Source organism: Pan paniscus, chromosome 4 (assembly GCF_029289425.2).
Source record: "Pan paniscus chromosome 4, NHGRI_mPanPan1-v2.0_pri, whole genome shotgun sequence".
NCBI classification, from domain to species: domain Eukaryota; kingdom Metazoa; phylum Chordata; class Mammalia; order Primates; family Hominidae; genus Pan; species Pan paniscus.
In genome coordinates this window covers 52,357,782-52,384,251 of record NC_073253.2, presented here as the reverse complement: position 1 = coordinate 52,384,251, position 26,470 = coordinate 52,357,782, and the positions used below count along the sequence as shown (strand labels likewise).

At 38.2% G+C, this 26,470-nt stretch overlaps 1 protein-coding gene across 1 annotated transcript in view; it reads left to right on the top strand.

Moving 5' to 3' along the window:
- The window catches only part of ZSWIM6 (zinc finger SWIM-type containing 6), a 211,207-nt gene extending 191,278 nt beyond the window's left edge, over positions 1–19,929 (top strand). The window contains exons 7-14 of the mRNA XM_034960047.3: positions 83–229; positions 3,880–4,026; positions 5,294–5,554; positions 9,274–9,409; positions 12,603–12,760; positions 13,385–13,548; positions 15,641–15,722; positions 17,210–19,929. Of these exons, the coding sequence (XP_034815938.2) occupies positions 83–229; positions 3,880–4,026; positions 5,294–5,554; positions 9,274–9,409; positions 12,603–12,760; positions 13,385–13,548; positions 15,641–15,722; positions 17,210–18,072 (1,958 nt within the window). The 3' untranslated portion in view covers positions 18,073–19,929. The remainder of the gene's footprint in view (positions 1–82; positions 230–3,879; positions 4,027–5,293; positions 5,555–9,273; positions 9,410–12,602; positions 12,761–13,384; positions 13,549–15,640; positions 15,723–17,209) is intronic.
- Positions 19,930–26,470: the final 6,541 nt, after the last annotated feature.

Here is a 26,470-nt window from a genome sequence, read left to right as displayed (position 1 = left end):
GGAAAAACATCTTACTATTAAATTCTTTTTTTATGGATATATCTGACAGTGGCAACTTTACCCCCTTGACTTTCTGTTTTAGAACATGTTCCTACAGCCTGTGCAAGAGTGGACGCATTACGTTCTCATGGGTACCCCAGAGAAGCACTGAGACTAGCAATAGCTATTGTTAATACATTAAGACGACAGCAGCAGAAACAGTTGGAAATGTTCCGAACCCAAAAAAAAGGTGAATGTGAAGGAGTTTGTTTCCATTGGAATGGGATTCTTAGTGATGACATTACTAGGTTTTGTGTTCTGGGAGAGATGGCTTTTAGAACTAAAACCATAGATGATGGCTTTACTCGCCATTCATTTAAAATAATGGCTGATCTGTGAGAAATTTGGGGCATCTTTTTCTTAGTTGAATGTTGTAAGCAAAGATTTTTTTTTTTTAATCTCTCAGGTTAGTTACTTTTTTAAGGGGGATAATTTTCTTTATTGTTTTAATGACTATTTAGTATGTCTAAATTATTTAAAATGCATGTTAGCTAAATGCCTTATTTTGTGGAAGTGCATTTTAATTCTAACAATAAGGACACAGCCTATGCTTGAATCCCGGCAATCCTAACGTCCCAAATGGGTGCCTTAGGCAATCAGTTGACGTCTCTGTGATTTTGAATTCTCTTCTGTGCAATGAGGCTCAGTAGAGGGCCTATCTCTTAGAGTTGTTGAGAAGATTAAACCAAGTTAATTTCTGTAAAGCACTTAAAGCAAAGCTTGGCACAATGTGTAAGCATTCTAAAACTTTTTAGCTGTAATAATTTGTACATCAGGACATGTTACTATATTTACTTAAAGTGACCAGAACAGAACTGGATTTTTCAAATTCTGTAAATGACATTTGATGAGCTGTCAGCTGAAAGAACACATTTAACTTCTCTTTATCTCAGTTTATTAATCTTTTAAATTTTGAATAACTATTACTGAGTAATTGTAATTGCAAAGGGTTGAATTACATGCATAAGACCCTGATCAGATAAAGAAATGTATATGCTTTTTCTGATTAATCCATGTACATCTTGTTCCTTCTATAGGTATAAATTTTATTTTTATGTTTCTTTAGCAGGTTCGTTTTCACTCTGTGATTTTATTTTTCATTAAGAGGGATAGTTTTAGTTGCTGGGTTTTTGTTTTTGTTGTTGTTTTGGTTATATTTTTGTTTTTAATGCTTGGGTGATTATACACATACTAGAGTATAACTAAAAATTATTAAAAGGCTAGAGGTTGGAGCAAGTGTCTGTTGTAACTTTTAACAGTGAAAAAAAGTCAAAAGTTACAGTTGAACCAAAGGAAGAGGGAAGCTCAGATGGGATTGGAATGTGAGAGCCCCGATTGTCGTGACTTTGTCCAGTTCATGATGTTCTTCATATCATCACTGGTGTGTGCAAAATACATTGCTAGGTACTTTGGAAAATTTTTCTGAAATCCTTCCTCCAACACATACACAGCCTATGGTGAAAGGAATTTATTTCTGAATAGTATAAAGGATAATATTCAAACAAAGAGTGCAGGACTTGTTATACTGTGCAAAAAGAGAGCCAGTTCGTGATGATCATCTGATTTTTTAAAAAAATCATATTATACGTTTTATGAATAAATGTTGATTTTTAAAATTTGTTTAAAATGTTGTAATAAAAAAGGAAAGTGTAAAAATGTTAGTTCCTAACTAACTAATGTTCCTAAACATGTTTACATTTAGGTAAGTTACAGAATATGTTAACTTAGACTCCTTTGATTGTCTTTGAGATAATTCTGTAACCTTTAGGTCTAGACCATTCTTAGACCCATTTCTCTTTTATCTTGCAAGCTATGAAAACTTTTATTTCCAACCATTCTTAGGTATTGCTAGGATTACATATCTATACCTATGTCTTTCCCTACTTTATTTTTGGTAATTGTTTTTCCGTATTTTAAAAATAGGCTTTTCCATAGCTGTTACAAGTCTAAAGTACCATAACAGCTACTTGTTATGGGCCAAGATTAGTAAATGGAATATCTTATACATTTTCAAAATTATTTGGCATGATGTGTTATCTTATTGATTCTGAAAAAAGATTTATTTGATTTATTTTTGATTTCTCATATTTCCTCAGTTTCCATCACTTGACAATATATTTGTTTATATAAGCACAGCATTTCCTTTAGCCCCATCCATATATACATACACATATATATACATATATATATATATGTGTGTGTATATGTATATATGCAAACATATTTATTTGGTTGTTTCCAGGAGTAGTGCTCATGTTTCTTTTTTCCTACTAATTATGTTTATGAAAGCCAGCGACAGAAACTGAATATAAGGACCTTTTCAAGGAATCTAGGACTCGACTTAAATTTCAATACATTGTGCCAAGCCGTTTTTCCTCTTTTTTTTTTTTTTGACATGGAGTCTCGCCCTGTCCCCCAGGCTGGAGTGCAGTGGCGCAATCTCGGCTTACTGCAGCCTCTGCCTCCTGGGTTCAAGCGATTCTCCTGCCTCAACCTCCCGAGTAGCTGGGATTATAGGCACCCACCACCATGGCCAGCTAATTTTTGTATTTTTAGTACAGACAGGGTTTCACCATTTTGGCCAGGCTGGCCTCGAACTCCTGACCTCGGGTGATCCACCCTCTTCGGCATCCCAGAGTGCTGAGTAATACAGGCGTGAGCCACCACGCTGGCCTGTCTTTCATTTTTATGTACTGATAGTTGATTGCTTAAAACCAGAAGACTTGTGAAGGAACATTGGATTCATGGAATGGCTCTTCAGATATTTACATGGCAATATTTTTCTTGTATATTTTATATTGTATGTAAATTTTATTATGTTTTCCTTTAAGAAGGAGCTACTAAAATTGGCCGGGCCTGATGGCACTTGCCTGTAAATCCCAGCTACTTGGGGCTGAGGCAAGAGAATTGCTTGAACCCGGGAGGTGGAGGTTGCAGTGAGCCAAGATCGCACCATTGCACTCCAGACCGGGCAACAAGAGTGAAACTCCATCTCAAAAAAATGAAAAGAAGGAGCTACTATTATTTATTACTTTAGTAAACACTTAGATGTAAAATACTGCATTATTTACAACAATGGAATATATCTTAAACATAGCTTTTTTTCCCCAGCATTCTGCAGTTTAACTTGAAAGCATTATATTCTGTGAAGAAAATGAAAAGGATTGTTTCATTCAAATTATATATAATCGTCTATTATCATTCCCCTTTATGGCAAAGGTTCTCTCTTAAATGGCTTACAGATTCACACTAAGGAAGATTTTCATAAGGTGATGGGGGTAATTTAAGGATATTCATGTGGGAATACAAGTCTAACCCAAGCTACAGCTGCCTTCAAGTCCTCAATTTACATGACCCAGTTAACACTGATTTAGAGAGGTCTCTTCTGCATATCGTGGTAGAGTTACCAATTGATAATTCCAGTGGGACTTCTTAGTCCTCTCTAATGCCCCCTTCTAGGGAAGTGGGGGAGTTGTTCCTAATTTCTCAAAAGAAAATTTGGAATTCATTTTTCCCTATACAACATAATTTAATAGTGTAAGTAGTAATGTTGACTCAGTACCCTAGACACATGAATTAAATAGATGTTTGGGAGCTGTCCTGGAAATTCAGTACCATTTATATTGACTTACAGATGAACCTTTAGAACTCAAAATAGTTGACAAGTTGGGGATTATGGTACCTTTTGATTGGTTTCTTAATTAAAAGAGAATTTCGAACAGAATTCAGAACTGGTTTATCAGGATGCTGCTATTAAATGGTAAAGCCTCTGTTTTCCCCACTTCTTTCCCTTCATCTCCCTTCTACTCCCCCATTTCTCAATTCCCTTTCCTTACACAGAGCTACCCCATAAAAGCATAACCTCGATAACCAATCTGGAGGGCTGGGTTGGACATCCCCTGGACCCTGTGGGCACTCTCTTCAGTAGCCTTATGGAAGCCTGCCGCATTGATGATGAGAACCTCTCTGGGTTCTCAGATTTTACAGGTAAAACCATTGACATTTGTCTCATGTGCTTTTCTTTTTCTAAACCCTGAATGGCAGTAGTCATTGTTTTTCTTTACATTATGTTTTATGGAACCATGTAGTTAACAGCACCTTTGGTTAGCAAGAGAGCAAGAAAATGGGCACTGTCATGCTTTCACGCAGGCTGCTACAAAACTGGGAAAAGTCTTAGAGTTGATAGTTGGCAGCCTGTTTCGAGAATCTTAAAAATATTTATTCTCTTCTAACCAGTGATTCTGTATCTACGAATTTATCCACATTTATGACTACTTCTTAGCATAAAGTTATAAAATAAAGATGTACATCTTAGCATTTAGAACTAGAAAATCTAGTTTAGGTGCTTTTCAAATTTGTCTTTGCATTGAAAGTGACTTGTCACTTTAAATATTTTAGTCTACTTTAAGGGGGAGTATTAAATGTCATTTAAAACTGTTTTATATCATACATTCCTTGAAAGCTGTGTTTTGAGATTTCACTTTGGCCCATTGAAACTTAAGAATCTTGACTAAAAAGACTGCCCAAGGGCAGTGGGTGGAGGTAAGGCAGGGAGTAACGATGTCCCTTTGTTGCTTCCATGGCTGGATGAGCTCAAGTCTTGCCCCTTCATAATTTCCCCCATGATAGTTGCCTTCATGGACTGTGGGTAACCCAGACACTGTCAGGAGGGTGAAAGGCATGAGTCTGAATTCACTTTCCTTGGGAGTTTGATGGTTGAAGTTTGTTATAATTTATAATAGAAGCACTTTAATGGAGACAAGAGAATGTTCAAAGAATCATTCCTCTTGTGATAACTGATGACTCTTGGATAATAAAAAGGACTTGAAATTGGGTTATATATGTTATGTTCCCTACTGTTTTTATTATGGAAACGTTTTGAATGCCAGGATTTAAAAAGTGGTGAGTGCAAGTCATCATGTAATTTTACTATTGTGTAATTAAATTTTGTTTTTCTCTTAAGTATTCTTAGTTCATATTTTCTTAGATTTATAGTTTTCTTTGGTGATTAATTTTCAAGGGAGAAAAGTATTTGTAATGTTATATCCCCCAAAACGTAAACATTTAATCATTCATGGTCATTTTTAAAAAGATACTGGAAGACTGCACTTTAGCCTAAAAAACATGTTTTCTGGCTTTCTCAGCATTAGTCCATAATTCATTTGCTTGTATGGGGAAGTATAAATATTTGTACTTATCATATCATCTGCAAAAGTAGTTTCTGAGCTCTGATTTCTTTTGTGGCATTTTGCAGAGAATATGGGACAGTGCAAGTCTCTGGAATACCAGCATCTACCTGCACACAAATTCTTAGAAGAAGGGGAATCCTATTTAACGCTGGCTGTGGAAGTAGCCCTGATAGGGCTAGGACAGCAGCGTATCATGCCTGATGGGCTGTACACACAAGAGAAAGTTTGCCGGAATGAGGAGCAGCTCATTTCTAAGCTTCAGGAAATTGAATTGGATGACACACTGGTGAAAATTTTTCGCAAGCAAGCAGTCTTCCTATTAGAAGGTAGCCTGATACAGAAGTTTTCCACTTATTTAGCCAATTTGACTTAGGTGCTAATCTTTCTTATGTTAAAAGTGCTATCTGAATGCATTTAATATGGTAGTTATCCTGATTGCTATAGTCATGGGGTATCAAAGACATGTTCGCTGTCTAAAAAATAGTGTCGCTGAATAAAAAAGCATGGATGTTTAGATTTGTATCATTTGATTTAGGTGGTTATATATGATAGCCTATTACAAAACAGCTGCATTTAATGCCTCAAACCTTGAAAAGAACCTATTTCATTCAGACTGTGTTGTTCCTGAGATAAATGCAATTTATCTCATGCATCATTATTGGCAGGCATGTTCCTATTTCCTTGATCAATTAAATAATAAAACAGTAATTGGCTGGCCTTCCTCCAAATTATTGGCGGTTACATGACACCTGGGTTTTGAATGTGTCATACGCACACGCTAACAAACGACTGAGGGCTGCGCGAGTGAATTTCTGCTGCACCAACTAGTTATTTCAGAGGATTCATTAGGCACAGATTCATCAAGGAAAAAGTTTCATAGAATCTGAGGCACGGTCTAATTTCCTTCTTCTCATAAAGTTAAGTTTTAAAGGGCCTAACAAATTTTGGCTGACAGTATTTTTCAGATTTTTTCCCCTCTGAAAAGGTAAATGTAATTCGTGTGGTAGTGTGATCTTTCGTGCAAATTTAGGTGGTGTGTAACTATTGCTTCTGTCTCTCAAGTACATGTGTGTTATTAGTGTGTTATTATGGGATTCTCTGTGATTGATAGCCTCATAAAGTATGTTATATTCATCTTATGTTCAGAACTACTACATATAGGGAAGGGATTTAGATTTTCAGCACCCCTTTTATTTGTCCAAAGCAAAAGATCTACTTAAAAGAAAACATTTTCTTCAAACATATTTTACTTTTATATGTTTTAGAAATGCATTTTAAAGGGAAAATGCTCTTCAGGTAAACCTTCTTAATAGCATGCTTAATTTTGGTAAAAATTCCCAGTGGTAATTTTTTGAAGCACTCTCCTGAACCTGTTTTTTTTCCCTGTAAAGATAAAAAGCCCATCTTGACAAATTTCAAGAGTGATCCTGATTCTTCAGTTACTGTTTTCTTTCAGTTTTCTCCCATATAATTCCTTATGCTATAAGCAATGTCATTAGTCACAAGCATTTTTTAAATGCTTTCTGTCACTGACTATACTGACTTTTGATTTCTCTTATACTGAAGTTTAGAAAGAAGATCTGTGATTTTCAAAGTTGATAGTGTGTGGTATCTGTATTTACCTTCCTAAATATGTCTCCATGTCCATTTTTCATGAATATTTTTGAACTTTGCCCTAGTCTTGATTCATCCATCCCTCCCGTCAAACATTTTTATGAGTACTGTGCCTGAGAAGGAGCATTGTTGACTCATCTCTGCCTCTTCTCCTTTCCTGGCCCTGCAAGGCCCACAAAGAGTGAATAGGTGCAGGACAGGAGGCAGTCCAAGGCGGGGAGGCCACAGGGCCATTACTGTAAATGCTAGAAGATTGAGAACTCCATGACTGAATTGACTACACCAGGGCACCAAGTTCTTCGTGCAGTTATACTCTTTGCAAATGTCAGAGGCAAATTAGTTAGCAGGCCCAGATATCTGGAAAGAGGAAGGAGTAACCCAGTATTGTTGCTAGTATTAATCCCTCCTGGCCACAATATTGGATAGATAAATTAGCATATTGAACAAGCACCTCTGGGGAAACTTGGTGCCAAATATCAGTTGTACACTAGAGTCCAGGAATTACACTAATTATTAATCCACAAATAATTATTGGATACCTGACTGAATGTTTTACTTGTTGAGTGGTATCATAGCAAATAATTGATTATGTATCCTGGATCTCCTGAATAGTACAAAAAAGGTAACTTGGTGGTTTAAGGGGAAACAGTGAAAGAAAATGAAGGAGAAATGAAGACTGTGGCTAATCTATAGATTTGCTATAATTAGTCCTTAAGTAAAATAGTTAATGTGTTAGATTGGGCTGCCATAACAAAATACCACAGATTGTGTGGCTTAAACAGCAGAAATGTATTTCTCACAGTTCTGGAGGCTGGGAAGTTTAGAATCATGGTGCCAGCCTCATCATTGGCTTCTGATGAGGGCACTCTTCCTGTCTTTTTTCTGTGTCTTCACATGACAGAGAGATCAAGCTCTCTAGTGTCTCTTCTTACAAGGACACTAATCCTGTTGGATCAGGGCCCCACCCTTATGACCTCATTTTACTTTAATGCAGGCCCCAACTTTGGATACAATTACATTGGGGCTGGGGGCTTCCAAATGTGAATTTTGGGAAGAAATACATATTTAGCCTGTAACAGTTAATAACTTAAATAATGTAGCCTTGGTATATGAACAAAAGGTGCAGTCATAATGCTATATGAACTTTTGAAGAATATCAAATCACTAAAACATTTAAAATTAAAGATTAATGGATTTGGTAAAATTAGAGATTTAGATGTTAGTTTAGGTGAAAAAATTTGTATGATTTTTAAAGTACTTAAATAATGAATAATTCAAAAATACTATCAAAAAACTCAACTGAATTAAAATAACCTCCATTAAAATGACCTAGAATATATTGTGCTCATAACCAACCACCAGTTCAGTAACTGCTCTTACCATTTCTTCTGAACTGCATTTCTTGCATTCTAAACTCTTCACCACACTGGTTTTTCTCATGGAAAACAAATATAGCATGTCCTCTGAGCAGTGTTGTCATGGTTCATAATTCTAGAAATCATGAAACAGATGTTACCCGAAGGTGACATGGAAACTAATTTATTAAACACTTTACAGTAACTAAACCTCAGAGTACCTTAGTGCAAAGTGGTTGAACTAACCACTGTGGTTTCCTTTCAGAATTTATTTTAAAAGTCTATGTTGCCATTCTCAAAGCAGCATTCAGGGAGCACACAGGGGAAGTCAGCTCTGCCACCACGCCTGTCAGAATTTACTAATAAATGAATTTTGACAGCTTAAGTGTAATTTTGCTTTTAAAATTGGCTTTCAGGAGCCCAAAGAGTAGTAAACTTCCAGTTACTTTAATTTTTTTCTTTTGCCTATGATGCATATGAAATGGGTAACTATTCTTTTTATTAATAATCACTTTCTAGGAATTAATATCTGTTGCCACTCATTAGAGGCAACAATGTGTATAGTTAGAGAGCTGTGGTTCAGAATCCTCCCACACCTCTCACCCCTGATACAGAGCACCATTTTCTGGAAACCTGGCATATTTGTGTCCCTAACCCTTCTTGGGTCCAGGGGTAGTTTCCATAGTTAAGCTGTGGTGTCATCTGTGCATTTACAAATCAAGATGCTCTGATGCCACACATTGAGAGAGGATGTTGCTCAAATGCAGCAAGGTTTTACGCTATAGAGGGTTCCTTTCTCTGAGGCACTTGTATTGTGAATGCTGTCTGCCCCTGAGTTCTGGGTTTTTCATCTAGCTGTGGGACAGTTAGGGGTTTGTTTATGAGGTGAAATCTGTAAGGGATACTATACCCTGAAGAATCTTTTTTGATTAAGGATTATATTCCTTTCTATATCATTTACTTGAAATTCTTATTTGTATATGTTATAACTTTATGTGACATTTTAAAAATATGCTTTACAAGAAGTGTTAGTTCATTTTTTAGGAACGTAAAATGTGTATGCTCTCTTCCCACAGCCGGACCATATAGTGGTTTAGGTGAAATAATCCATCGGGAGAGCGTTCCAATGCACACATTTGCCAAGTATCTCTTCACCTCGCTCCTACCTCACGATGCTGAATTGGCATACAAAATTGCACTGAGAGCAATGCGGTACGTATTCACAGCCCAGCTGGGCAGAGGCAGGCCACATTCCCACTGGGAAGCATGGCTGTTAACTGACTTACTCCTTCATGTTTCTTATAGGCAGCAGAAAAGCTAAAGAAACTATGTATTTATGCTTCCTGGATTGTTGTGGAGGTGATTTGCTTGTTGGCTTGTTTTGCTTCTGTTTAAAGTAAGGGAAGGATTATCCTTGTTGCTATCAGACTCAAGCACACCGTGGCTTTTTCCTACTTTTTCGTGAAGCACAATTCAAGCCAAGTTTAATCATAAAACAGCAACAGTTGAAACCTTCATAAATGATTAATTGTTTTGAAAAAATTGATTTTTGAAGCAGTAGTAAATAGTAAATATACTGGCTTGAATATAATTGAGGGAGACCTTCACACCTGCTGTAATTCCGCATTCCATCAGTAGTGCAGGAAAGCAACTCCCTGTATTGCCAAGGCACATCTGTATTCACTGGAGGCTGAGAGAAGGTGGGACGTGCATTTAGCAGTGAAGGAGTCGCTATTCGGGGTCCTTCAGGCTCTGCCTGCCTCTCTTCTGACTGCTTCCATCTCCTCATCGGTCTCTCCTTTTCAGCAATAACAGCTAGAATATGTTGTTCTCTACCACCCACCTTTTTATTTCTACATTCTTTTAAAAGTTATTTCACATAATAATTATTTTTATCACAGATTTGTTCAAGGTGAATATTTTAATGAGTTCAAGATTATATTTTAATCTTACAAATAACCTTTAAATTTTAAGGACCTAAAAGGTACATCCATCTTTCTTAAAACATCAGCATTTTCTTTTTCCTTTAAAAAAATTAATAAAACACTCCTGTGCTTCTAATGGAAAGTACAGATCACCTAAGGACAAGCCATGTTGTAGACCTAAAAGCTTGTGTGTGCTGATTAACAGTTTGATCTCAAGAAGCTTTTCATCAAAGATTCTATGTCTGTAATCAGAGAAGTAGATTCTAAAGCAAATCCTTGCCTATAAATTACCAGTGTCCCCAAAGTTACTCTGTTCTGAAAGTATTGAGTGTAGCTTATGTCTATAAGGACACCTCTTTTTTATGCAGTGATAAGGATGTGTGTATGTGTCTGTGTGTATACCTATGTGTCAGTGTGTTTTAAGGCTGACATCCTGTAATTTGACATGCTTTCCTTGGCAATATGGAATCTTACTAACCTGCTGGAGAATCTTCTTAAGTATTCTTTTTTCTATTTTTAAAATACCAGAAAATAAGTCAATAACAAACATCAGCAAAAGTCCCCCACCAAATTACATTATACCACTTGGTTTATGTTTTAGAGCACGATTTTAAAATAAGTGGGTTCCTATTTTTATTTTTGGAAGCTGAAATGGAAGCTGTCTTATGAAGACATATGCTCAACTCTATACTTACTCAAATCTTAGGAATTCTAATCTTGTTTTAAAGGGAAGATGTTAATGTTATGATGCCACCAGATGCTGTTGCTACTACCACTGGCAAAGTTTAAGGGTAAAATAGCATAAAGTTTCTGTGTGGTTCTGGCTTATGTAATGGTATGTGCCAGGCAGAAAGGCTTGCTTTTCTAACACTCACAAACTCATTTATATTTGTCCTTGGTTGCTGCCAAGGCAGTTTCTTCATGGGGAATACTAGCAGGGTACAGGGGAATTTTTTTTCCACTTTCTCTCTTCTATCTGCCACTACTATCCTGCCAAAGGTCTGCCATGGAAGGCAGGTATGTGCCCCACCAGGTATTGCGAGGCAGCCCAGGGAACAGGAAGGAAAAGAGAGATGTAGCTCGCTTGCTTCTTAGTCCTTCTGGAAGAGGAAGGCTAAGGAAGGTCATCTTCAGCACTCATTTTCTCATCTTCCCAGGGATGTTGATTAGTTTCTTCTACAGTAAGTCTGGCAAGACCTGCCTGTGAATACGAGGATATTCTGAGTTTTAAAAAAAAAAGCTAAATAGCAACCCTGCCATTATTCTTACTACTTAACTGCCTACCTTGCCACCTTCTCTACTGCTGACATCTTTTTGTTCCTAGATAAAAGGAGAAGAGAATGAGCCATTTGGCTTACCAGGCAATAATTGCTCTTGGGGTGGGGCCTTGAGGCCAGCATCCTCCCAGACCCAGCTGACTCTTCTTGGTCTCCAGCTCTTATCTTATTTCATAGTTCTTAACACTGGTGTACTTGACTGAAGGCCAGCATTTTGATGGTTGTAAATAAATTATTTCAGTTTTAGGTACTCTACTAAGCTTTTTGGTACTTTTAGAAGAGATTACTAAATATTTGCTTTGCTTTTAGAAATTTTTTCATCAGCATATTCTTTTTTTATTTGTTTTGAGACAGGGTTTTGCTCTGTTGCCCTGGCTGGAGTGCGGTGTGGTGTAATCATGGCTCCCAGGCTCAGCTGATCCTCCAATCTCAGCCTTCCAAGTAGCTGGGATTACAGGCGCATGCCACCACACCCAACTGATTTATATTTTGTAGAAACAGGGTTTCGCCATGACAGTATATTCTTAATAAAAAATCAGAAATCACTCTGAATTTATGCAAAACTGTCAAGGGACAGACACTTAGGTCACATTTATCTTCTGTAATATGGTTGGTAGAACATAGTCTAATGTCAAATTCCTGGAGTCATAAGAAACTAATTGTTCAGAAAGTATGAATGGATGGAAAAGAGGTAATTTTTGTCTTACTTCCCTTCTTGTTTTATGTTTAAATAGGTTAAGCGTATTCATCTTAAGTACTCACTGCTTTCTGACTGTGATCTCAGTCTTAAATATCCATTTCACTATCAGTTTCTGTTGATTTATTTTTTGAGTCATAGAATTCAAAATTTATAGGTAAACATCAAGACCTGTGTTTGAAAGTTCTTAGGTGTTTGCGTATCTTAATTTATTTGAATATTGTAATTTTCTGAATGGTGCTAAAGAAAGAAAATCTCTTAGGTTTGGGTGATGAACAACTAACAAGGTTTGGGTGATGAACAGTTATTATTAGCAAACAATTAGTAGTCCAAAAAATCTAGGTATTTTGCACCCACACAGCAGAGTATAGCTGTACCAGCCCTTGCTGAACTTGAGTAGAGGCCTGAACATCTACCCACTTCTCTGGCTTCTGCTGGTCAGTCTTTCTGGCCAAGGACATGGTCAAGAAATAACTAGGGCCACCTTCCTTGTCTTCTCATTATAGGTTACTAGTATTGGAATCTACTGCTCCATCAGGAGACCTCACCCGCCCACACCACATTGCATCAGTTGTTCCCAACCGCTACCCTCGCTGGTTCACTCTAAGCCACATTGAGTCCCAGCAGTGTGAGCTGGCATCCACCATGCTAACTGCAGCCAAAGGTACTGTACTGTCCTGAGGCCTCATAATTGTTTCATTCGTTTGCCTGTTTATTTTTTTTAAGTCTTATTTTCTATCAAATTCTCAGCAGTGGTGTTAATGTCAGATAGGTTGAAGGGATCTTTTTCTTTAGATGTTAGCTTTTAAGGCAAAACAGGTGGCATTTTCCTCATTTACCTGCATCATTAACTTGCTGCCAGCAGAGTTCAGGTTAGTTACCATGCCAAGAAAATATAAATGGTTGAAATTCAGAAGCAGATTTACAAGTTGGGTTACATTTTTTTCTTCCTGAAATATTCACCAAAAATACATAAGTAGGAACTAGGAGAGCTGTTGCTGTCTCATGTTGGTTCTGGTTCATATGTGCTTTGAGTCATTGAGGGTGTGTCTCAGTGTATCTTTTTTTGTGAAGCCGAGATTCACAGACATTGCAGTAATTATGGGAGCCCTAGTTATAACACCTGTGCCATCTGTGAACATGTTAGGTAAATTAACTTGTGCTTTATGTTTTGTTTTGTTTCTTTTTTTCCCCTCTGTGTGTGTGTATGGTTGTATGATTTTTGTTTATTTGTTTGTCTTGCTTTGCTTTGATTTGGTTTGGTTTGGTTTTCCCTTGTTCATTGCAGGCGATGTTCGGAGGCTGGAAACAGTATTAGAATCCATCCAGAAAAACATTCACTCCTCATCACACATCTTCAAGCTTGCCCAAGATGCATTTAAAATAGCAACTCTCATGGACAGTTTGCCAGACATCACTCTTTTGAAAGTGTCTCTGGAGCTGGGCCTGCAGGTACATGACTGGTAGTCTTTCCTGGGACATCAAAGACTGCTAAATAAAGGCACCTCTTAGGGTTGTTTTTGTTTGATTGGATTTTTGAGTGCAGGTAAATGACTCTTTGGAGTACAAATCTGTTAGACTTCAGGAGAGAACTGTATTTCAGAGACGTGGTCATTCCCAGCTGAACCAGACTGCTATGTAAGGTGCATGGACTGTACATTTAGCAGCCTAATTTGTGTCTTTCAATTAAAAAAAATCATTTTCTGAATTGCAGCCTTAACGACACTGTTTCTCCTTTGAATGAAGGGAGAAGAATTATTGCTAATAAGAGACTTAAATAAAGCTAGCATGTATAATGAAGATTCAGTTGTTAGGGTTAAATTTTTAGAGGAAGTATAAATTTTTATTGATGTTTGCATTTTCATAATAGATGGGCAGTTCTAGCTCCTTTTAATAACTCTGAGAAAAATAGGTAAAGGAGGAGTGATCAGGCCAGAGTCCAGTTTTAGATTTCAGCAGAACAGAATACCAAGGACATTTTGAGTTCGTCATGCAGATAGATGTTTGCTTCCTTATAGTTTCTGAACAGATCACTGGATAAACCAAGAACTAAAAAGTTTGTTTCATTTTTCTCATGGAATCTCTATTAACATTTGCTTTCTTCCCATTAAAAAGCAGTGAACAAAATTGTTATACCCCAGTTACCTAAAGAATGGGGATTATAATCCCCTGATTGGATAATTAATCTGGTTTTTTAGTTGTGGATTCTCCCTTACAGTGACTAATAATGTTTAAATAATAAGATCACAGGAAAATGTACCTACCACGGTAACATAGAGTACTGTACAAGCAAAGGGTATAGAAGATTGCTTTTAAGCTATATAGTGATGGTTCAGAAGTTTTTTGTTTTTGTTTTTAATTCTTGTTATTTGGCTAATTTTTGTCACCATTTGCCTCATCTTAAAGATGTGATGCAGAAAGAACCATTAACATGAGCTCTCTTGTTATTTGGAATTCATGGTAAATAGGATATGCACGAGAGCTTATTCCTTGACTCATTCTTTCTAGAACCTAAGAAGGAATCTCACAGGCCCTTTGTGAGTATTTCTAGAACCTAAAAAGGAATCCCACAGGGCCTTTGGGGATATGATGTCCCTGGATATTTCGTGGTTGTTTTTTTTTCAGATAGAGTCTCACTCTGTCACCCAGGCTGGAGTGCAGGGGTACAATCTCAGCTCACTGCAACCTCTGCCTCCTGGGTTCAAGCAATTCTTCTACCTCAGCCCCCTGAGTAGCTGGGACTACAGGCGCACGCCACCACACCTGGCTAATTTTTGTATTTTTAGTAGAGACGGGGTTTCACCATATTGGCCAGGCTGGTCTCAAACTCCTGACCTCGTGATCCATTCCGCCTCAGCCTCCCAAATTGCCAGGATTACAGGCATGAGCCACCGCACCTGGCCGTCCCTGGATATTTTGAATCTTTAAAGAATGGGGGAATTATGAAGAGGTAGATATGTTTATTTAGGGACTTCTTGTTAGAAAGTGAAAAACAAAATCAGATCACTAATGATATCAAGGATGATTTTTTCCCCCATAAACCTGGAGTTACCTTCATGGTCACCAGAAAAGAGCAATCAGAGATTGAAGGAATAACTAAAATGATTATTTTAAAATACCTCTTTCCCCACTGAGAGTTCCTGGTTAGAATGAATTCACAGGAGCCTCAGAAACTGAACTATGGAATGTTAAATCTGGGGAGGGAAAAAGGGCATGGGCTGTGTTTAATGCTCCAGTCCAGCCCTCTGATTTTGCAGATGAGAAAAGATAGAGTAACTGGTTCAGATACCACATCTAGTCAGTGGGCCCACCAGGAGGAGAATATGGGCCTCTTGCCAGGAGGAGAATGTGGCTGTGGCAAGGCCACCTGGGGTAGCCATGGACAAATCCAAATTCATATGTAGAGCTTTGCTCTAAATTATGCTTTCATCTTCCGGGTGGTAGACAGTAGGTATGCCTTATATGCCTTATAGTTTATCCCCCCACTTTTTTTTCATTGACTCAGGATAATTTTCTAAAACTTTTTGTTATCCTGTTTTTATAGGTTATGCGAATGACACTGTCAACCTTAAATTGGCGACGGCGGGAGATGGTGAGGTGGCTGGTAACGTGTGCTACTGAAGTCGGTAGGTAAACTCTGGAACAGAAGCTTTCCTAGGTGCCTCATGGTAGGATTTAACTTGTCAGTTACAGACATGTGAACATATTCACTCTTTTACGTTGACTTCTCCAAGGCTCCTTCTAGCAGTCCACAAGGGCTTCCTTCTCCCTGACCCCTTACCCCTAACCTTCAGTTATACATACTTGTATTATTCAACTTGAAATGGTCACATTTGTGAAGCTCCAGCTTCTTATTTAAAATGGTATAAGTCAGTGAGTAAACTGTTTTTATTCAGTTCATATATATAAAGTTACCTAGTTGCACTGTTTCTTCTTTATCATCTGAAGGCATACATCATGGTATCCAGCAGAGAAGTGATGACCACTGGGTGTGGTTTAGGTGATCCTCCAGATGTGTGAGCAATTGTAGCTGGCCATAAGAAGATTTCCTGGCTGCCCATAAGCTGCCATTTTGTGAGGCCCTTCAGCTAACTATTTCTCCACTGCAGCAGTAGATCAGTTCAGAAGAAAACTGTACATTCCCAGCAAGAATGCCAACAGAAACAAATGGTTGCTATTTAAAATAAATATTGGTTAAACGTTCTTTTTTCATATTTGCATCAGAAAGCGATACATACTTCATGCTGAGAAAACACTGCCATCCCAGTGTTTAGATATGACACAGCATATACTATAAAATTATTATTTTTCTTTCACTAACGTATAATGGTTTTTTTATTTTGGAAAAAGGGAAGCTGGTCTCAATATAAAGATTATCTTTACATCATTAAAGTCATGCTTTAGTGAAGCAAAACAAAAATAATACTAATTTAAAAACTGCCACACAACTTCTCTGCCCCTGCCCCAAGATATAAACCTGATTTCTCTCTGATACCTAGTACCTTCTGTTCAAATCATTCACTTTTAGGATTTTCCTACAAGTGAGGGATATTGGGTCTGTGAACGTAAAGTGATTATTTTAAAGACATGGTCAGCCATTTCCAACGTTTGATTCATCTGTAGGTCTGCTTCTATTGACTTTGTTCTCTTGATTATGGGCCACATTTTCCAGCTTCTTTGTGTGTTTTACACTTTTGTATTATGTGTACTTTTACCTTACACACAAGCACATAAGCCATGTAAAGTCCCTGTTTTGGTGAGGTTGCAATTTTTGAGCCTCAAATTCTGACAGGAAGCCCCAGTGAAGTAGAACTCATTAGCAAAAAGCCATTGTCTGAAATGGCAAGCAGCACAGTACAAATACCAGCTACCAAGAGGATTGGTTCTTTATTATAGCAAGTTCATGTTCCTTTCAGGCATTTCACTGAATAACAATTCATAATGACCTTATTCTTAAAGGTTTCTCACAGGCATATTACTTTACAGGATTTTCTAGCCTAGCTCATGTCCTATGATGGTTAACAATGTAAACACTGGTTGTAAAAGTCAAAATAAGGCAGGACCTCTGGGCAGCCTCCTCGTCAGTAATAGAGCCTGTTTGTGTTCCTTGTAGGGGTTTATGCCCTGGACAGCATCATGCAGACCTGGTTTACACTCTTTACTCCCACCGAGGCCACAAGTATAGTTGCAACTACCGTGATGTCCAACAGCACCATCGTCCGCCTCCACCTGGACTGCCACCAGCAGGAAAAGCTGGCCAGCAGCGCCCGGACACTTGCACTGCAGTGTGCCATGAAGGATCCACAGAACTGTGCCCTCTCTGCGCTAACCCTTTGTGAAAAGGATCACATAGCTTTTGAGACGGCGTACCAAATTGTTCTCGACGCTGCTACGACCGGCATGAGCTATACACAGCTCTTTACAATAGCACGGTACATGGAGCACCGCGGGTACCCCATGAGGGCCTACAAGCTGGCCACCCTGGCCATGACCCATCTCAACCTGAGCTACAATCAGGACACACACCCTGCCATTAATGACGTTTTGTGGGCCTGTGCGCTTAGCCACTCCCTTGGTAAAAATGAGCTTGCAGCTATAATACCTCTGGTGGTCAAGAGTGTCAAGTGTGCAACGGTACTGTCAGACATTTTGCGCAGATGCACTCTGACCACTCCTGGCATGGTGGGACTTCATGGGAGGAGGAACTCTGGTAAGCTCATGTCACTGGACAAAGCCCCCTTGAGGCAACTCTTGGATGCCACGATCGGGGCCTACATCAACACAACGCACTCACGGCTCACACACATCAGTCCTCGGCACTATAGTGAGTTTATAGAGTTCCTCAGCAAAGCCCGAGAGACCTTCTTAATGGCGCATGATGGACACATTCAGTTTACACAGTTTATTGACAACCTGAAACAAATCTACAAAGGCAAAAAGAAACTGATGATGTTGGTTCGGGAGAGGTTTGGTTGATAGATCTTGTATGAATGGGGTGGGGGGTGGGGATGGGAGGGATGGTTTGTTTTTACTTGAGCCTGCCTTTGTACCCTTTTTAACTTAAAGAACAGAGCCACACCGGTATTATATGTGTATAGTTACATTGCGTTTGCAGACTAAATTGTCATGTTGTGAAAGTTTGTGTGTTTTTTATTTTTTCCCTATTTCTTTCTTTCCTTTATTTTATTATTTTTTTTAATTTTTTTTTTCTGGTTTTGTATGAGAGAGAGGTTAAAAAGGTTTGGTTTACACTGAGTATATGTTGTCAAGTGGCAAAAGTCCACATAGCTCTCCTGTTTTCTGTATACGTTCACAGCCTCAAAAAAAATAATTGAAATGGCTTTAAAAACCAAACAAAACACCTCCATCCTGTGATAAGTACCTCGAATGGATTCAGCTTTACTCCTTTGTAACTCATCTTTACATTTTCAGCATATTTAAACAAACCAACAAAATGAAATACTAATAGTAAAAAGGCTGACCCATGTGGCTTTGCAGTGCTGTTCGTCCAGAAGCATGGCACACGATGCTTGTGCATGTGGAAACTTAGCGACTGTCAACATACATTCTCAGGGATTTATCCAAAAAAATTAAAAAAAGAATGAGAGCATTTATTGTACTGTATATATATTATAGTATATGTCTGAATATTGAAAATATAACATTAACTAATTTATAAAAAATATTCTATGTAATGCAAAATACTTGAAGCTGCAGTAGCTTGGTTTTAAACAAAAACAAAAAAAAAAACTGAGAGAAAACCTATCAGAAGGACTAAAAGTACGCCTTGCTTCAGGGTTGGCTCAGGTGGTGAACTTCATGCTGGGCATCTATGCAGAGCCACCTTTTGGATTGCATGGTTGGACTGAGATCTATTGGGAGAAATTATATATGTATATATATTTATACAACTTATGTATACATATATATATGTATACACACAGACACACACACACACCAACAACAACAACCACTACACCACACATGCTTATAACAGGCACTAGAATAAAGAGGGACAACAAAATACACAGCCAGAGCAGCAAGCCTTAGCATTAAGAATATACAATATGCCGGAATTGGGGTTCGTGCCTCCTAGCCTAGGAAACTTAAAAGAAATATCCTTTTGACACAAAACACAAAATGTTTTCCAAAACAATTGACATAATGATACATTACGCCTTTGCAGTGAGCTAATAATAAGCTAACCTTTGTGCACAAATAACATTATATATATTATATATCTATTCTGCATAGGTATTTTGACTTTGTGCAGGACAGAAAGTTGTGTAGGTATGACTGTTCTACTTTTCAGTTTTCTTTTTTTTTAATATATTTTATTTTCTCTAGAAATTACTCAAACAAAAGCAGCCTTCTATCTTGCCTTGTCTTAATGCTTTAAAATAACCAAACTGGAGATCTAACTACCAAACTGTTCATTATATTATTAAATACCAACTTTGGTTACAGTATAGTGTCTTTACTTTAGCTGATGGTTCTGTAACCTTGTGCTTTTTAAAGCAATTTTTATGTTTTGGTGCAAAAGTTGTCCAGTGTCTCTTGTTCCCTTCACTAGAGAACATGCTTAGAGGTATGTTTGTAGGTATTTTTGTTTAGAAGAACTATTTCATGCGCTCCATTTTATTTATTATAATAGGTAAAAAGAAAAAAAAAAGGTTGTAATTCATCACCCATGTAAACATGCTCATGAAGTTGAAAGTAATTAAGATTTGATACACTGATATCAATTTATTTATGTAACTAAATCACTGTTTTATAAACTTGTTAATGATCAACAATTTTTGTTTTGATTAAAATTAGTTTTTTGAAAGTTGATTCTGCCTCCTTTATGGTATATCTCTTATTGCACCTGAATTTGATGATTATAGACTTGGGTAGTACTACGCCTCCAAGTGTCTAATACTATATTGACTCATCCAGTAAACATTTATGTGCTATTTTCCAGGCACTGTGCTAGGCCCTGGAAATGTAATGGTGAACAAAATCAGACCCTGGACTTCACTGTCTGCTTAATGGAGAAGGCAGACATAAACCAAATAATCACAAAGATAAAATATGAAACAGAATAGTCTGTTTTCTGTCTGAACCCTTGGTCGTTCCTCTAATAAGCTATAATTTAGGATGCTCAGTACTTAATATACTTAATAAAGGCTGAGTTTGTGAGATTTTCTTGTGTGTGTGGTTTAAAAGGAAGTTACATTATAAAGGGCAAATGCTACATACACACCATAGGCACTTGTATCCAGTATTTCCATCAAGGATCTGTACCCAAAATGATGCAAATAGTTTTTGCGTGTATGTGGTTAAAAACAACATCACATAATTTACCATCTTAGGCATTTTGAAGTGTACAGTTCAGCAGTGTTAAAAATATTTACAAAGTTGTAAAACAGATCTCCAGAATTTTCTCATCTTGCAGAACTAAACTCTATATGCCCATTATGTGACTGCCCTTTTTCTCCTCCCTCCAGCCCCTGGTAGCCACAGCACTCTTGCTTTCTACTGTTACGATATTGTCTGTGATATTTTAGGCACCTCATGTAAGTGGAATCACAAAGTATTTGTCTTTTTGCAATGTTTATTTTACTTTTGTCCTACAGGCTCATCCATGTTGTAGTATGTGAGGGGATTTCCTTTTTTATGGCTGCATAGTTTTTCATTCATGTGTGTCTATATCACATCTAGTTTATTCATCCATCAGTGGACATTTGGATTCCTCCCACTTCTGGCTATTGTGAATAATGCTGCTGTGAACTTGAGGGTGGAAATACCTCTTTGAGACCCTGCTTTCAATTCTTGTGGCTATTTATCCAGAAGTGGGATTGACAAATACTTCTTTTAAATTCACAATTTTCAGAATACTTACTCCTTTGAAATGTTTTAAGTTTTTATTTGACATATAGTCTTAACAGTGGATTCCAAATGTCAAGAGGTTAAGTCGGTAGGTGGAAGTTAAAGTAAATGAGTCCATGGTGACATTTAAAATCCCATTAATGCTAAGTAGAAATAAAAATAAAAACCATGAAGTGATTTGAAGGTTGATTCTTTTTTGTAAGTTTATTCTTACTTTTTTGGAAGTTGACATTGCCTGAGGGCAAATACAATTTATGTGGGTCTACTAAAACACTGGGACATTTCATAATGAAGTAGACTGTGATACGGTTAGGAAAGATGGCATCAAAGAAAGAAGAAAGGTGACTTCTAATAGTTAAGACTTTGAGATGTCCCCTGATGGAAATTGTTCTGTGTTAACTGGCCATTTTTGCAGAGAGATCTTAAACTCTCATGAGCTTTTAGAATACAGATGGAGACCAAGGATGACACGACTTGCCCACCCCCGTTTTAGCCAACGTTTCTGACCCACCATGCCTTCAACTCCATTTTTACGGCTATGGTCAAGTAGACAAAACTGATGTGATTTGTACATGTTTTCTTACCTTCCAATGGGCTAGTGCTAGAAAGACTTCTGAGACTGTTAAAATTGGAATAGCAGAAATGAGAAATAGAATTGGCAAGCTTGGATAATTCAAAGGCAAGAGAATGTGTTCCTAATTGGGGCCTGGACTGGAATTCTGCATTTCTCGGCTCTTGATTTGTGATTTCATTTGAGAATAGGGGCTATACTTTCAGGGAGAAAATGAATGTTTCATAACTTTCAAATATTAATAAGTCAGTTGAATAAAAATTAACAAGTCACTATAGTCACAATATTATAGTAGTGCAGTGTAGTAGCAAAGAACTGAACTTTTTCTAAATTGCTGAAAAAGTTGTTAAATTGCAGCTGGTTCAGAAATTAGATGGTCAGTGAGAAGGTGGGAAAATGTAGGAAAAAAATTAAGTAACCTGATGCATTTTAATAAGTGTGTGACTGAGGTAAAATTTTTATTTAATTTTTATTTTATTTTATGTTCCAGGATACATGTGCAGGATGTGCAGGTTTGTTACATAGGTAAACGTGTGCCATGGTGGTTTGCTGCACCCATCAACTTGTCATCTAGGTATTAAGCCCTGGATGCATTAGCTATTTGTCCTGATGCTCTCTCTCTCCCCAGCACCCCCTTCCCCCAACAGGCCCCAGTGTGTGTTCTCTGACTGAGGTAAAATTTAAGAACTGTTAACACCAGTTGGTAAGTGGACCAGTTCAATCTAGCTTGAGCAAAGAAGAAATGTATTGTATTCTTCAGCGAACATTTTTCTATGAGCCTATCCTGCAATAGGCATGGTTCTAACGCTAAAAAGACAATGCAGAAAGCAAAATGCCTATTCTTACGGAGCATAAATTCTAGTGGGAGGGGGACATATAAAAATGTATTAAATGTATTAACTGGTGATATGTGTTGTAGAGAAAGGCAGGGGGAAAGGGTGTGATTTGAGGTGGAATGATTCTGGAAGACCTTGCTGATGTGACGTCCCCACGGATGCCTGAGGGAAGTGAGGGAGCTGGCCCTGTGAGTGCCTGGGCAGATGTATGTTTGAGGTGGAAGGAACAGCAAGCGCTAAGACCCCGAGGAGGAGGTGTGGAAATGTGCCAGCCTAGTCAGAACAGCCAGCAAAGGAACTGTGGCTGGGGCAGAATAGGGTGGGAGGTGGTGAGGTGGGCGGAGAGAGAGAGAGAGGAGGTGGGGCTAAAGAGCAGGAGAGTTAAGTTGCAGCTCCTGGCTTGTAAGTCATGGTAAAGATTTTTGCTCTGTGTTTTTTTTGGTTTTGTTTGTTTGTTTGTTTGTTTGTTTTTGAGAGGTAGTTTCGCTCTTGTCGCCCAGGCTAGAGTGCAACCTTCCTCATCCTCCTGAGTAGCTGGGATTACAGGTACCCACCACCACGCCCAGCTCATTTTTTTGTAGTTTTAGTAGAGACGGGTTTCACCATGTTGGCCAGGCTGGTCTCAAACTCCTGACTTCAGGCAATCCTCCCACTACGGCCTCCCAAAGTGCTGGGATTACAGGCGTGAGCCACAGCGCCCAGCCTGGTTTTTTTTTTTTTTTTTTTAAGGATCCAAAGTAGAGAAGAATCATATGATCTGACTTTTAAGTGAGATGAGAAGACATTCGCTGGCTGCTGCGTGGTTAGCACAGCCAGGGAGAAGCCGAGAGACGAGAGGCTATTAACAGTAATCCAGGCAAAAAATGATGGTGCTTGGACCCAGTGGGGTCAATGAGGATGGTGACAAGAGTCTGCATCTCATGGAAAGCTGAGCCATTTCCTGATATGAGCATTAGCATGTGAGAAAGAGATGCATCAAAAATGACCCTGGAATTTAAACTTGAGCACCTGGAAGGAAGAAGTGGCCGTTAACTGGAATGGAGAAGATTTTGGGAGCAAGCTTTTTGGAGGAAGACCAGGAGTTCAGTAGTGAACATTTTAAATTTGAGATGCCTGTAAGATATCCAAGTGGAGATGTCAAATAGGAGTTAGTCCAGGATAAAGCTCAGGGCTAGATATAAACATCTGGGAGTCTGGTTTTAAAATTTATATAAAACCGTGAGACAAGGTGTGAGTGAAGAGATTTGATCGAAAATTGAGAGTCCTGGAAATGTTCATTTCCTCGATTGAATACTTACTGATGTAAACCTTTGCTAGTCCTTCCTGATTTTTCCTGGCCTTTAAATGCTGGCTTGTTTTAGCACTTGGTCCACTGAGCCCTTCTTCTTTGTTCTCTGCATATTGACTTTATTCTCATTAGTTTCTCCACAGATAGAAAACAAACTTCTGATCCTCCCATCTCACAGTTTCTCCATCAGAGGACTGTCTCCTCTTGAGTTCTAGTTTGGAAAATCCCAGAGAAGACTCCATCATGGCTTGGCCCCAGACGTAAAGGGGAGGGTCAGAGAACACAGATATGGCCAAGCAGGGAGCCCCTACTTGCTGAGATGTGGGATTCCAGAGAAGAGAGATTTATTTTCAGCTGTGCAATCATCATTTTGTGTCCGCTGTGCCAGGAACAATAATAACCTGCTGATGGGCAGCCTTACAAATATAACTGCCTTGTGAATATTTTGATCTTCTCCTACTCTGTGCTGTCATTTGGCAAGAATTTCATATTTTTTACATTTGGAGATCTTGGTTGCTTAAAAGTTAGGAATCAATAATCCCTGTTCCTCTCTATTTTTCTTTTTAATTTTTCTTTTTTTTCTTTTCCCAACTTTTTATTCTGAAGTTTTCAAGCACACAGAAAGGTTGAAAGAGTAGCAAAATGAAAAGCATTACCTTGTAAATATCTCCATAAACTGTAAAACTTGAAGTGTGTTTTGGTGACTTATGTTCATAGGTCTGGTGACACCAGACCCCCTCTATGTAAAAGGCTGGGCTCTGATGGGGTGAATTGCTGCTGCACAGGGAACCCAGTTTTAAAATAGGCAAGGAAGAAAACAGCCTCTTTCCTCTTCTCTTTGTACTCAGAGCCAAACTAGAAACACCTTCCTACTCAAGGCAGAAGCATGAAGAAAAAAAAATAATAATGCTTTTTGAAAGAAATTGCCCTATTTCACTGTGTGTATTAACATTCAGAAAAAAATAATTGGCTCCACTGATAAATTTTAACTTGAAGGATGCAGGTCCTTCAAACATAGGCATGTACAAAAGAATTTTGCTTTTCCTCCACGGATGGTTTTTAAATGGGCTGCTGCCTTGTAAATATGTTCCTTTAAGTAATACAAAAGGTAGAAGAGATGAAATATTCTTCAGAATGGTTTGAACATTGGTTCCATTTTAGAATAGTGCACTACGCACATCGACAGACACTGAAAGGACGTTAGGCACCAGTGCTAGCATTATAGTGGACCTGTAATATGGTTTTGGTTATCACCATAAAAACCATCATCATAATAGTTATGGCAACCACATTTTACACTTATTATGTGCCAGACCCTGTTTCTATGTATTTTATATAGATTAACTCATTTGCTCTTCACAGCAATCCTAGGAGGCATGTATTTATTTTCCTTATTTTACCAGTGAAGAAACTAAGAAACTGAGACACAAGTTGTCCAAAATCACGCAGCTAATAAGTGGCATATTCAAACCCAAGAAACTGGCTCCAAATCACACTCATACGTGGTCATGCTCTACTGCTTCTCATGGACTAATGATTGTGTTTTTGAGCACTTACTATGCTCTTAGTGCCATAGAGGATCCAAAGAAATACAAGACATAGCCCTGACCTTCAAAAAAATTGCTAAAATGAATTTTAAAATGGGTGAAGCAACAAGGTGGTTGGAACTCTTGAACAACTATCTAAATGTTTGCATTTTTGCTCAACAGAACAACATGATATGATCAATTGGATATCCTCCTCACCTGAGTCAAGGAAACCCAATTTTATGTACTGTATGTCTGTATATAGGTGTTTGCATGTCTGTATGTCTGTATATAGGTGTTTGAAATCAAATAGAAGTTTAATAGCTCACCTCACGGTGCCAAGATAGGCAGTCCAGAGCACATCCACGTTTTCCATCTCTGGGTCCAAGTTGACTAATCTGGTTGCTGTCATCACATCCGCATCCCAGCCAGTGGTTAGCAGCAGATAGTGGAAGGGGAGTTTTTCATGTAACAAAATACATTTTAATCTCCTTAATATTTGAATCATCTAGTATAGTAGTGTTTGTCAGAGCATGGTTCATGGACTACCTATGTTAGGTAATTCCTGGACCCAACCCCAGACTTAATGATTTTTGATGGTCTTAGTAGGGGATGCAGGAATCTGTATAAGGAAGCCTAGTTTTAAAGCTCATTTTTATTTTGTCCTCACATCCAATATTCCCACGTGTTACATAAAGGGTTGATTATGCAACAAGATGGACTGGAAAAAGTAGGCTTGGAGGCTGGGCTCTGGGCAAAGCCAGATCTCAGCCCCCAACGTCAAATCCTGCTTCTTCTCTGCCAGCAACCCTTCACAGGAGCACTTCTCCCTTTGTGAATCCCTCATGCCAGGCAGAGAAACAGCATTTGACATCATGGGCAGGGAGTGCTACTGCACTGAAATGCTGCATATAACAATGAGGGAATACCTAGAGGCTGGATACTGACGGAGGTTCCTCTTCGTGACAACCATGGGTAGAAACCAAAAACATTCTGTGAAAGAGTTCTCTTGGAACAAACTTTTAGACAGGTGTGGCTTCCTATGGCAATCAATACATTATCCCATATACACAGCACCTAAAGAGAACAAATGGGAATATATTGGAGAAGACACTGTAACCTTTTAAGACATGAGCCTTCCTAAAATCATAGTAAGTAAGCAGCCCAAATTGTTTCAGATGGCTCTCAGAGCTGGAATTGCACTTGCATCCACTTTTAAACCATTCAATTTTTCTTGATGATCAAATGCCTTTTTGTCCTTTACACGTCATACCTCAAACCC